Source organism: Parus major, chromosome 1, assembly GCF_001522545.3.
Source record: "Parus major isolate Abel chromosome 1, Parus_major1.1, whole genome shotgun sequence".
NCBI classification, from domain to species: domain Eukaryota; kingdom Metazoa; phylum Chordata; class Aves; order Passeriformes; family Paridae; genus Parus; species Parus major.
The window spans coordinates 110,013,221-110,027,218 of NC_031768.1; the positions used below are offsets into that span (position 1 = coordinate 110,013,221).

A 13,998-nucleotide genomic window follows, 5' to 3' on the forward strand; every position below is an offset into this window, starting at 1 on the left:
CTCCTCATTATGTACACTGTGTTAAACCTGACAGTCCTTGGTGAGAAAGCTCTTCCCATGTAAAATAAGCAGGATGTAATGGACTGTGGGCATCTGACACTCATTTCCTATTACTCTACAGCTACTTCTGTTCAGCCTTGCATTGCATGCATGTGATTTTATGCAATGAAAGACTCATTACAACTTTAAGCTTTTTGAGGTAGGGTCTGGTTATTGTATATGGCATTCACTTCTTTGTGAATCCTCGTGTGTTTCCCTGGCATTATTTACATAATATGATCAGTTTTAAAACTGCTTTTGTCAGTGAAAGCTTTGACAAACACTAGAGAGCGAGTTGCATGGCTCAGTGAATCACCATGAGGAGGGCGAACAGTACTGCAGAATCTTAATAGTGCATTAAAAGCCATTTAAAATTCAGATTCACAGTGTTTCCCAAGAAGGGGAGAGCACGGCTGTTTGCAACTCTTAATGTGCACAGTTTTTTTCCCTGATGCTGTGAACTGTGTGTCCTTTTTGAGCATAAATGCTCAGTGGTAAGCACAGAAGAGCATTTTTTAGCTGAAGAAAACAACATCACCCCAAAGCATCTCAAGTGTTGGAGCATATTGCCTGTCCATCTTTATTAGTACACCACCCTGTGCTAAGCAGCTGGGTTGTTTTTTTTTTTTGCATGATCATGTATGACAGGCTTCACCATGTTCACTGTTACTAAGTTATATTAGTAACTTAAGGCCAAACAAACACCATTAACTCAAAGATAACCACCAGTACTGTAACTTTTATTTGCTAATAAATATCTTAATAAACAGGCTTACCCCATCTGTAAGACCTGATAATGCCTCTTAGGAAATCATAGAAAAATAAAATACAATAATAATCAATAACTTGTACTTTGTACAAAAATCTCATTATGTTGCTCAGCAGGTAGTTTTGCCAAACCCCATATTCTTTCTGCAAAGAGATGGCATATGTGATGCAATTCACCTTAAAAACACTCTAATGTTGAGAGCTGAGCATTCTATTACACTATTAACTTGTAGGCATGCCAGCACATGAAAATTTACATGAAACATCATAGTATCATAGGAATAGAATCATAATAATAAAGAAAAGAAGATAACACCACTTTTCAGTAAATAATAACAACTTCACGTCTAATGTAAATTCCCTTTGGGACTGCAAATCAGTAGGATAAGCTTTTTATTCCATGGATATTCCTACAGTACCGTTCTAAACAGGCAAAACCAAAATGCAGTGGGACATGTATGGGAGATATATTAGGTGAAGAAAAGTAATTGTGAGGAGTGAGGCAGTCCCAGGGGGAAGCATCGACACTGGCTGTGCAATGTTCAGTCTCCCAGAACGAGCGGCTCCAGCGCCACACGAGCTCAGACCAATGGAGGGGGAACCCAGAGCCTCTGGTACTGCAGCACCAGGGCAGCTCTGCTGGGAGATCGCTGCTGAGGACTGAGCCACAGGTAGTTGTCATTATTCAAACACGCCTTGGTTAAAGAAGCAATGGCAAAACAAACCTTAGCAGGGGTCTTTAAAGAAAAGGTGGGTTTCAGACTACTGGTAAGGATATGAGATCTGTGCTGAGGCCATGGTTTGATTTTGTAAAATAATTTGCGAGTATTATGATTTTACCATTGCTTTTGAAGCCATCTACCTCTGAAGTTTTGACATGGCTGCTTAAATATATAATCTAAAGTGTCTGTCGTCAAATATTTATTCATATATACACATACATTGATACATTTTATGGCTATGCTAGAACAGCAAACTATGAAGAGCAGTCATATTTAGTTTTGTACAATCTAATTTCACAGAAGAGACAGAGATTAAAACCCCTTTTAATTCAGATACATTTAAAACCAACACACAGAAATAGATAGAGGCTATCCTGAGAAAACATACCAACCACATTATCTTCCAAAAGTAAATCAAAGCTAATGTTTGGAAGGTAGTAAAATATTGGTTTTATATTTTTTTTCTGAAAGTCAAAGTAGTTTCTTTTTTTAAAAAAAAAGTGATGACAAAATTAAATCTGTTAATTCCAACTAGATCAATGAATGTTGCTTTGCTAGAAAATAAGCTATTGCCTTTCAGTAAACCGGGTTTCACATGATATTCTACATGTTTTTTTTTTCTTGCTAAACTGCAGGTGCAATCCTGAGAAGTGCAAAGAAGTTCCCAAAGTCAGTAGGATTTATACCACACCAGAGAAGAACGAGCCCTTTTTACATCTCTGGGTTTTCAGTCACGGCAGTGCTGTATGTGATGTAACTGATACCACCAGAGAGTGTTGATATTGGCCTCAACAGCAGCAGATGGAAGGCTCTAGGTAAGAGCAACAAACACTGAATCCCATCACCAGAGTGAACAAAGAAACAGCTTTTCCTACTTTTAGTGTGAAATAGACCTCTCAACCTTAGAAAAGCTGGGAGAAGAAATTTCTGCAGAAGAAATGGTAGTAAAAATGCTACATTGCCAATTCAAAGCTCACTGTTTCTTGGGGAGGCAGATAGAGAATCATGTCCATGAAGCTGTAAAATGCTTACAGGTTTCATTATTAGGAATCTTGGAGTGGGATGGTTTTCTTCAGATAGGGAATTAGTGAAAGAATCAATAAATGGAACCACTAAGAGGGCATTTGTTATTTTGTTTGCTATTGTGCCATTCATTAACTGGCAAATCTGAAAACTTAGACTGCAGTGCACCAGGAGTATGAAGCAGCTTGTTCAAAGAGGCAAATCATCAGCCAGAACATGTATTGCATCCTGATTTATGCTTAGGAAAGAAGAAAGATAGAAAAGTCCTATTTGTTTTGGAGGTTCTGTTTGTTTGATGGGGCTGGTGATTTCAACCTGAATTTAAATCCAGAAGTTTGGGAAATTATCTGGGGAAAAAAACCCCACAAACCCAGACCATTTCTGCCAGCTACCCTATGAGATGTGTAGGTCATTTAGGTTACTAATTCCAAAGTCAGAGTTGACCTCCCGTTCCAGAGAAAACAACAAACATGGCAGCACCCAACTTTTGTACCTTGCATTTTACCACGTTGCAGGTAACCACAGCCTACTTGATCACATCCCTGAGGTAGCAGCCTTGTCTTTTAGGCTCAGTGCACTCTCCTCTCCCTATCAAATGAGACTATCTGTTTCAGGAAAGTCTGTAGAAACCTTTGATTTAAAATGTGTTTCACTCACTTGACCTCTTCTTATGGATACAACTGACTTTGGATCATGCCCTGAGGGACTAACCTACATCTCAACCTGAAATGCTTCAACAGAGAAATTAAAACCAGCAAAAACTTCTAGCAATCATTTGAACAAGACAGCTTGTGTCCCAATAAGTGCTGGTTCTCTAACAACAAATTACCAATAACAGTAGTGGGGTGCAGGAAAGGAAAGTCTGATTGCAGAGATGGAGCCTACCTACAGAGTATACAGACATTGGGCTTCATCCCACTGCCATGGAAGTCAGTAACAAACACTGAGGAACTTAAATCACAGCAAAACTATTGCCTGTTGACACAGAAACTTTTAATTCCTCACAGCCACATCACTCTCCCAGGAATTAATCAAGATGTTCATTAAATCATTCAGCAGGATTTGGAAATACTGGGTGTTTTAGGGCAGAACTCACCCAAGACAAAAATGGAACTTCCCAAATTGACAATTAGTGACTAAAATAATCTACAGATTTGGAACACTGGCTGCACTTTGTCTTTTTCAGCAAATCCTATTGTACACAAAGAGACTGTGATGGTAAATTATACACCTTAGACCACCCAGCTTCTTAAAGAAAAAAAAATAATCCTATTATGCTTTTCCTTTTTCCCCTCAATAATTTTCAGTTAAAGACCATCCTGAATGAGAAAAAACTGAAAACTCAGTTTCTAAGCCAATATTAACTGGAGGCTTCTACATTTTATTATTTATTTAGGTTCTTCTCAAGAAAGTCAGTATGTAGCTATAACAACAATTAGTAATTCATAATTTTTTCTGCTGGACTTTCCAGTATAAATTATGACAACTGTACCTTTTTTTTTGTCTTGCACTGGATCCTGAAAGATCAGAAAATAGATTTTTTTTAAAAAAATCTTCCTATCACTCAGAGCCTGATGTGGTGATGATACTATGAAAATAGTCCCTAGACTGTTTCCTTGGGCACTTTTTTCAGCATCCACAACCAGAACTGAGTACTTGGGTTCCAAAGCAGGTTTCTCCCAAACCTGATTTTCCAGATTCTAGATTCAAGGTTACTTTCTCCAGAGTCCCTTGACATCCCATGGTTCAGAATGCAGAGATCTGGATTTCTCTTTGCTTTGTGGATTTTTGGTCTCAGGGTTTTGGCTTACCTACCACTCAACATACATGCTGCTGCTGACCAGCTCTTTACTGAAGTGTCAGAAATGAAGATAATAAGGCAATAACAAGGCAAAATATGTTATCTCATGCTGTATGACTGATATTTTATAGGAATTTTAATTTTTGATTATGCCTAACTCTAGTCTTGTATAAAGTCCCATTTCAAATCAGCTTTTTTATATGAATTAAGCTGCACAGACTCAGAACTGTTTACAGATTAAGGAGTTTCTGAGGTGTCACTGAGAAGTGTGAAGAACTAGTTAAAGTTCTCAGATAGATACAGGTAAAAATTTTGGGCAGGAAAAAAGTAGAACAGATGTGAAAACTTTAATTACTTTGAGACTGATCTTTTTAATTCTATTGTTTCCCCATATCTTCACTTCACTGTCAGAACTTGCATTTTTTATTGCAGTTTAATTATTCAGGTATGAAAATATCAGATAATATGCTAAACCTTTCTGGAAGAGATAGGTACTTGGGAAATCTCTTCCAGGAAAGGAAAGTAAGATACACTCATGCAGGATATTTAAAGAAATATACACACAAAATAGATTTCACTGAACTCTTGTTACATTATTTCACATATAAAATATGGAAATATAGTTTAATCCATTTTTTAATCTTACGTTTTTCATCAACCATTGTTGTTAGTTTTCCCTTCTAAAATTCAGCATATCTTTTTATACTATATGTTGGCATATCCTTACCCATATTCCATTGAAAATTTCCCTCATTTTAACCTCCTAGTTGTCTATAAATGGCCATTTAAAAGAAAATAATTTATATATTCTGTCAACATCTTTGGTGATTTCAGCAGAGGAACTGAAAACTCTTTATAGCACGGATTCCATCTTCCTAGTTCTGCTGGCTCATGGGCACCTTGCTTCCCTGTTGGGATCACTCATTTCTACACTAACTAGATGAAAGCAAGAGAATTAGCAGGAAGGGGTTGGGTGAGGTGGCAGCAGAGGGGTGAGCAGGCAGCTTTCTCTGAGCCAGTTTGAAAATGTTTTTTTTTTACCAGTGCAGGAAAAGAGAGGCTGTCCATTTCCAGCTAACAAGCCAAGGAATTTCGGGAAGAATTATACACACACAGTACATGCCATTAAGAATTTTAAAAGCCTATGGAGCAAATAAACCCCATTAGTAGTTGGTAATAGGAAATCAATTCTGTAGGTTTGAAAAATCTGATATTATGATATACATTCTATTTACAATTCTTTATGTACATATAGACATAAATTTTATAACCACCACATGTTCACCATATCCTGGTCCACAATCTGAGGAATTGTATACAACACTCATGGATGAACAGTGTGCACTGCTAAATGCAGGATGTGATGGGGGAAAATTTTTTCAGCTGTAAGTACCTGGCACTGTCTTATGCAACTCGGGCTTTTGTCAGAGCTCCTTGGCACAGTATGGACAGTTCTTCCCTTTTTACATTATTGTAGGTTTTAGGGAGTTTTTTTTTTTTCCTTTTCAGAGCTGATTCATTTGTCTCCCCAGGAGATTTCAAGATCATTGTCCTACTAAGAGTTAGCCCAGCCCAACACATCTTTCCCTCACTCTCAGAAAATAATTATAGTACTATTATATAAAAAAAAATTATCTTTGTCATTTATTCAAGAAAGATTCATTACAATTGGTGAACAAGAGTATTCTGGAAGAAAACTGTTTAATGAAATACAGAGTTCTTCAACCATGTGCAAATGCCACAAGTGTCTCTACCTTTAGCACTTTTCCTGGAAGATGCAATGGAAGACAGACTTTTTAAAATTATTTTAACTCAAGAAATGTTGGACTGGATTAGCGGCAAGTCCTGCTTTCCACTCTCTGAATGAATATTCCAAGACAGAGTAAGCCAATGGCAGGGTAGTTACGGGGGCCCTTGTTCCTAAGAGAATTCTGAGCTGCCAGAATGTGTCCCATAGAACCACTCCATCAGCTGAGGTAAAACAGTTCAATAAATTCTGCAGTTTATAACAGGGCCAGCTGGAAATGAGGGACTGTTCTTCAATACAAGGTCAAGAATGTTCTGTGCTGCTTTACCTTGGTAGCTGATGTAGTCCCATGGGGTCATTCTGACATGGAAATTGCTCTGGGTAACGCAGTCTCACTAGGTACCTCCATAGTCCCAGCTATTTCTCATGGTAAATCTCATCTGATTCTGGATAAAGGGGGTCTGTTTGTTACTTATGACCCAACTTTGGAGCCTGTAGGAATATGCACTGGAAAATAAATTAATGAAGCCCTGTGTTAGGCTCATGATATAAAAAATGGCAAATGGATAGTCAGTCTTAAGTGATGTAAAAATCAAAGTACTGCAGTTTATGAGTTCTGTGTCAGAATAATACAAGTAATGCCTAATACAATACTGGACACAGAATGTTTGTCAAGAACAACTAATTTATTTGAAGTTATTGTTGAGTGCACTATTTGCAAGTAAAGGATTGCTTTTTGCTGTCTGATGTCCTGAAGCATGGCATGTTTCTAAGCTTTTATTGGACAGACACTGGCTTTAAGTACATGAGAAACAAAAAGGGTAAATATTGTTCAAGAAAAATTTAAATGATGAGGCTCAATTCTCTTCACCTCATGGCATCTCATTGTTTCTCAGTAATTCCAATGTGCAAACACCTCATGAGTAAATTCTGCTAAACCTCCTCCTCTGCCTTGCTCAGTTTTAACACCATGAACATCATGAACAAGACCCTCTCTGTTTCACAGGTTCAGCAAAATGACTGGATACAAATAAGACATGAGATTCATCTGACCAAGCACAGATGCCTGAATGGATGAGCTATCACTGAATGCAGAGAGACAGGCAAGAATTATTTCCTTATGACATTCACATTATAACACCTTTTTTTTTTGTTGCTTGCATATCACACGCACTTTATTTTGTGAACTTTCAGTGGGTACTTTTAGTCATAAAGCACTCTGTAATGTGGGCCAGATTTTCAAAAACAGCCTATTAAATTTGCTTAAATTTGTTAAACTCCAGCAGCACACTGTAATATGCAGGATAATTAGAGCTGATTTTCTCCTGAAGAAAGAATTTCCTGTAACAAAGAAAGTTACTCTAATTTCACAAATACATTTGTGGCCTGTACAGAAATAAGCTCACATTTGAAAAATAACACCTGTTAGGGTTGTTTTTTGTTTTGTTTTTAAATTAAAAATATGAAAAAATCCCCAAACTAAAGCAAGAATAGACTAGGAATCAGCACAAGAGCAAGTAAAACATTTCAAAAAATGGGAAAATATAAATTTCATCAAGATAACTATTAAGTGTCATACTGCACCACAACAACAGAAAAACAAGCTGCATAAACCCACAAAATCCTGGATTAACAATGTTATTAACAGATGTGCTCAAAGAATCCCTTGTTCTTTCCTTTCTGGTTACCAACACTCTTGTTTATATAAAAAATATATCTGATTAATAAATGTTTTACTTTTGCTATACTTTTTTCTATTGAAAAAATATTTTCAGTAGTGTGATAAATTTAGAAATTAATTTTCATGAAATATATCCAGGTTGTGTGCATGTAACAATGTCAATTCTGCATCCTCACTACCAGGAACAAAAAAACTGGCAAAAGACAATCTAAAAGTGCACATACATGGTTTGGGTCAGCTATGAATGATTTTGAAACCCCATTAACAAATAACAGACTCATACTTCCTCAGTAATGGATTTAATTGTGAGAAAGGCTCATTCTGCAGATGTCCTGCTGTTGGCCATGGAAGGCATAGGCAAAACAGATAATAAAATGATGAAGCAAAATCCACTTTTAAATTACTCTGTGTTGTGTTAGTAATTTTAGAAAAGGCTTCAGGTAAGTATGGTTTTCTTTCTGTAAGAGCACCTCTACCAAAAAAAATTATTCAGATGTGGAATTCAGGCAGAATTTTTCAAGTGACAGTCACAGAAAAGAACAAATGTTTTTTTTCTCACTGAAGGGCTGTGATCTTGTAAAACTCAAGTCTTTACTAGACTTATAGACTGATGTGTTCAGTGGGAATAGTCCTGCTGACAAAATTACCTTTGGAGCTACCATAGGACTGAAACTGCCCTTCTTCAAACAAGCTCATCAAATTGGCATTGTAGAACACCAGTGACTCCTGATCCTTAGAAAACTTGCTCCTCAGTTACATCTGCCCTTTTTTTTTTTTAAGGAGAGAAAGATTTACTTAGTGTGTTAGTTACTGTTATCTCCCCTAAATTAATGCAGTTATTCCAACATAAATTGACAACAGTGAATCAGGCCTCGTGTGTCTTACTCTGTGATCTGGTTGGAAGCATAATCTTTTCTGAGTTGCTTTCTGATTTTCATTCTTTGTCACTGATATGCAATGGCAGCCTTTTCCAAGACTTAGGAAATACCTTGTGATTTACAAACTGTAAATGAAGCGGTAAATACCATTATGATTACACGAAGCAGTTAGTTCCTTTTGATATACACATAGATTATACTTATTACCCAAATGCACGTTTTAACAGAAGAGCTGTAATGCTTGAGCATATTGGAATGCCACAGAACTCAAAAATACCCTCCAAGCGACACAGGCATGAAGAGAAGCGTCTGCACAGGGTTACGTGTGACATGCGCTGTAGATCTGCGTGGGGTTCCCACCGCACGCGGCCATGCGGTCCTGCCTCTGCTCCCAGGGGTGCATATCCCATGCAAAAGTTTGGAAAAATAGCCCAGCACGTCTGTGTCAGTTGTCTGAACAAAACATGGAAGCTGGAAGTCTTAGAGAGGTACAAATATTATGTTAGGCCTTTGCTGACGTTTTCTTGCATGTAAATATGGCTATTGAAGGGTTCTAAAGGTAATACCTCGGGTGTCCTTTAGAGATGTGTGCTAAATGAAGATCTGGCCTGGAATGACCAGAGCTCCATTTCAGCAGAGTTTGCATTTTAATTTCTAAAAGCAGTTAGAAGTAGACTCAAGGCAACACGTTACCACACTGCTGTCCTGCATCTCCTTTTCTGCCCTGGTGCAAGGTCACTGCATCCTGCAGCCCGTAACTTCCAGCAGCAGTGGGGCTGTACCGCTGCCCTCAGCTGGAGGAGGATATGGCCAGCCTGCTCCCACGGGAATGATCCCTACACCCCACCCGTGGCTGGCCCTCTGAGCTCTGCTGCTGCTGCTGGAGATGATTCCCTATCCAACAGCAGAGACCTGCATGTTTGAAACAGAAAGCTTTTCTGAAATCTGTGCATCCACAACAGAGCTGACAACTGTGTTTTACATGTGGTCATGGGAACGATACAACCAGTTTTCCAGTAGTAGAAGCAAATGCTGAGTATTACATTAAAAAAAAAAACAACAGAAGGGTTGTAGGGTGGTGAGGAATCCCAAGGATAAACAAGTTTTCCAACCTAATCTAAAATTTAAAGCATAAAAAGTGTCGAGTGCTAAAGTAATTGAAAATCATGAACCTTCCTTAAGATTTCAAACAGATTACTCTCACTATGCTTCCAATTATCCACACAATGAAAACTCTCTACGTAAAATCATCAGTAATTTCTGCAAACCATACTAATGTTTTGAGGCACCAGCTTACCAGCATTCAAACTACTAGAAAGTAATATAATGATAGGACACATACATTTGGATTTAATTAAGAGATAAAATAAATATTTATGTTAAACTTCTTTTTGATTGCACATTTGGTGTTGGAAGTTACATGGTCACAGAACATGAAAGAAGTCAAATACTTTTTGATCTACCAGTAAATTCTAAATACATCGATAAAGAAGCCACACCAGGCCAAATAGATTACTGCTTTCAAGTCAGTCTATGAAAGTTTCCCAAATACTGTTATACAAAGTTACACATCCATGCTGAGTAATTCATCAATGTGTAGCAATAGTCTTGCAGTAGGCCAGGATTTTATTGGCAGAGAACTGGTGAAGGAGCTGTGCAGTGTGATTAAAAATTCCGGTTTGGAAGCATTAACATAGAAGTACTTGTATAGTCTGAACTGGAGACTGCAGTTCTTGAAGTTGGGAAGAGCAGGAGGGAAGAATGAGAATATTTTTCCATTTTAGAAATGCTGAGGCACAAAACACAGTTGTTCTATTACTTTCATACATGAAATCCTTTCTCTTGTATGTGCATCATGTGTAACCGCAAAGTCTGTAAACTGCTGACTATTCGTCTCTGGTGTCCAATGAGTGCAACTCCAATTCTTCTAATGTCACTGCAAGATAAAAAGTTTCATCTTGGATGCAAATATAATAAAGCCTCTGGTGCACAAAAGAATATAATATGATGACTTCTCCGGGACAGTTTACCTTCCTGGCCACAGCCTATAAGAAAGCTGAAAATTCAATTTTTCTGCATCTGTCAATTTCAATTTTTTAGAAAGCAGTAATTTAAGAAAAACAATATAATAAAAAATGTATTTAGAGCACTGGGGCTTTTGATACTAATCAATTAGTATTAATCTTCAATTAATCTTTCCAAATCTCAAGGACTAATCATAGAGGTGAGTTCTAATAGCCCATTTTTAGTAATGTGATTGTAGCAACTGTTTCCCACTCATACTTGAAAAGGATTGGGGCTTGTACACTCAGTATTGCACTTCTGAGGCAGAAATAGAGGTTGTGCTTGTGATGATTTGCAGAATGGTAGTGAGGTAGTGAGAGATGGTCTAAAGATCAAATTAGCAGTGATTGTTCCAGACTGACCCTGATTTCCCTCCCAGTTCCCCTTCAGCTCATCTAGCCCTGCACCCCAGAGTGGGCAGCTCTTGTCACTTGCTGGGCTCGACTCTTTGGCAGGAATGAAGTCAACAACCACCACAGTTCAGCACAATCCACCAGCTTAGTTTTCCTATAAACATGCTCAGCTGCAAGATCTGAGAAAGATCACAGAGGTGCTGAGGAATGGAAACTTCAGATATGCCAGGTGTGTCAATTATGCAAACTCCACACTGGGATATACACAGATATTGCCTGTTTATCCTCAAAAACTGTGATGATACAACCAGTAAAGGAGCTCATGGGATAAGGCATGGCCTTCATGTATTTCAGATGTGCAGTTCCAGATGTCTGCCTCTGGATCCTCCAGCTGAGGAACCACTGGGGAGCTTGCAACTATTACGTGCTTAGGCTTAACATTCTCACAAGGTATGACACACAACACTTGAGGTCAGCAAAAATACTGAGCATCTGAGAAGCTAAAAGGAGTCAGTGTAAAGAATAAAGCTTTACAGAGGAGAGTGTTCTTAGAAATGCAAGACTGATGCTTAGCATTTATCAAGGAAGGCCTGATAAAACACAGAAAGAAGCCATCAGGTCTTGTGTAACACAAATTATTTGAAGAGAGAGGGAATCTTTCAAAAAGTTGAAATGGTATCTAAACAAAGTAGAAAGGATGATAATCTTAGATTAGCTGCAAAAGCACAGTAAGGCAGACTAAAAAGGAACTTGAGGAACAAACAGGAAAAAAAAACCCTCCAACAAATAAAAAAAAAAAGTAACTTAAAATAAATCTTTATGCAAACTCACTGGGTACAAGAAGCCTGCCATAAAATGTATAGAGTCTAATGATGATTTGGGCATAAAAGAGCACTGAAAGAGTGGCCATTGTTGGAAGACTTAACCATTTGAGTTGACATCCACTGTGGAAGAAACTGAAATAACTCCCATGCCAGATCCTTTCTGGGGGGCTTGCCAGAGTATCTGTCTGAAATGACTGAAGGAGAGGTTATAGGACAAACTGAAAAACAAGCAACAACCCATGTCCAGACAAGATTATATTTAGGCAAAAGTTTCAAAAGAAAGTGAAGATGGAATAATGGATTTACTATCAGGGTTGTGAGAGGGGGAGTTACCAGCTGCGCTCTGCATGTTAAAAAAATTTCTTGGTGCCTGTAGTATGGAGCCAGACAAAATGTTTCCAGGAAAGATCTGGGGAACCACAGACCCGTGAGTCTGTGTTCATTACAGGGCATAAGAGAAACTACAGGAAAGTACTAAATTACTGGATGCTTGGATAAATTAGTTACTTGAGTCACCATGGCTTTTGCAAATAAAAGTTCTGCTTTATAGAATTGTTTCCAATGGATGGAGATGATCCATTTGATACACCTCACTTGGATTTCCAAAAGCTTTAGAGAAAACTCCTCACAAAAGCTTTATAAAGTAAACGAGGAGAAACTTCTGTGTAATACAGGGTGTAACATAATACACAGCATAATGTGGTCTTTGCATGACTAAATAACTGGTTTAAAGACAGGAGTTTGCAGTAAGTTGTCAGTTTTACATTTACATTTAGATTTACAGTGTAGTTATTGATATAAATCCGCAGGGACCTCTGCTGGGATAATTTTGAACATTATTGTTCAACAAATCAGTAAAAGGTGTGGGAAAACAGATGAGCAAGAGGTGAAAAACTCAGCTGGTGAGGCTGAACTGTTCAAGGGAGGAAGAGAAAGGGGCAGCTGTGCAGAGTTTTGGAAGGATCTCCCAAGACTAAGTGACTATGCCATAATGCAGCAGATGGAATTCATTGTAGGTGAATAAGAAGAGATGCATGTGGGAGAAAATCAGTCCTAATTTTACATGTAAAATTCCTCAATCTTAACTGACAGCTACCATTAATACAGTCAATCCTAGTGTCAAATAAAAGATTGGGAATTCATGGGAAGGCAATAGAGAACAAAACAGAGCCCATCCTCATGCTACCATATGAATCCATAGTTTGCCCAAACACTTCTATATTGAGTGCAGGGTTTGCATTAAAAAAAACCAACAGGGTGGTGTCAGAGATGGTTGGAACAACTTCCTTATCAGGACTGATAAGGACTTGATGATATTCATAGCAAACTAAGAAAATACTTTTGCCACTGATTTCAGTGGTCTAGATCAGAACTGATTCCCCCAGAAACATGCTCATCCCTGGCCTTTGGTTGTGTTTGGTATTCTCTCAGAGTGGATCTATCAGTTCTGGCTCTCTCCATCAGACATTTCTCTTGTGTTGTTCTGGTAAATAACTGTATTAGTCCTTTGTTAGCTGAGGGAGGAAAGGAAATGAAAGCACTGTTCCATACTCTACAATATTTGTGTGTCTGCAGCCTCCAAATTCAGATTAATTAGTCGCTGTAAGGGGTAATAGATTATGTACTTACTCAATATTCATTCTTGAAACCATATCCAAAGTTGTGAAACCTGCTGCCATGAAGTTATTTTTATACTGACCCATTTTTATGGAATCCAGCCAGTCACTGACTGAAACAAACAAAGGATATTCTGGAACTTCACCAGGTGAATCTGGCATTCTGTAAAGAAACAAAAAAAATTTAAAAATAAAAAAATAAATAAAAGCAAAGGTTACTAAGCAATAGAAAATATGACACCCAATTTACCCTGGTAGTCATAGCTTTTACTAAAAGGCAGAAGGAATGAGAGAGGAGTCAGAGCTGTAAAGGTCAGACCTTAATTGAGGATCTCTTTAACCTGTTGTCTAAAACTTATACATCACATCAGTCTGCCCAGTTGCACTACTTAAACAATACATTTTATTAAAGAACTGCAGCTCAGTTACACACTGAGGCAAAGGCTTCTCCCAGTGCTCTTATTTTTATTCCACATAATGTT

The 13,998-nt window shown here is 37.9% G+C and overlaps 1 protein-coding gene across 4 annotated transcripts in view; it reads right to left on the reverse strand.

Moving 5' to 3' along the window:
* Positions 1-758: 758 nt before the first annotated feature.
* LOC107206925 (ephrin type-A receptor 6) overlaps positions 759-13,998 on the reverse strand; it is a 379,928-nt gene continuing 366,688 nt past the window's right edge. For all 4 annotated transcript variants that reach the window (XM_015633404.1, XM_015633396.1, XM_033518822.1 and 1 more), the window contains 2 exons: positions 13,530-13,679; positions 759-10,595 (listed from right to left, as the gene is read on the reverse strand). In XM_015633404.1, coding sequence (XP_015488890.1) covers positions 10,481-10,595; positions 13,530-13,679 — 265 coding nt within the window. In that variant the 3' untranslated portion in view covers positions 759-10,480. The remainder of the gene's footprint in view (positions 10,596-13,529; positions 13,680-13,998) is intronic.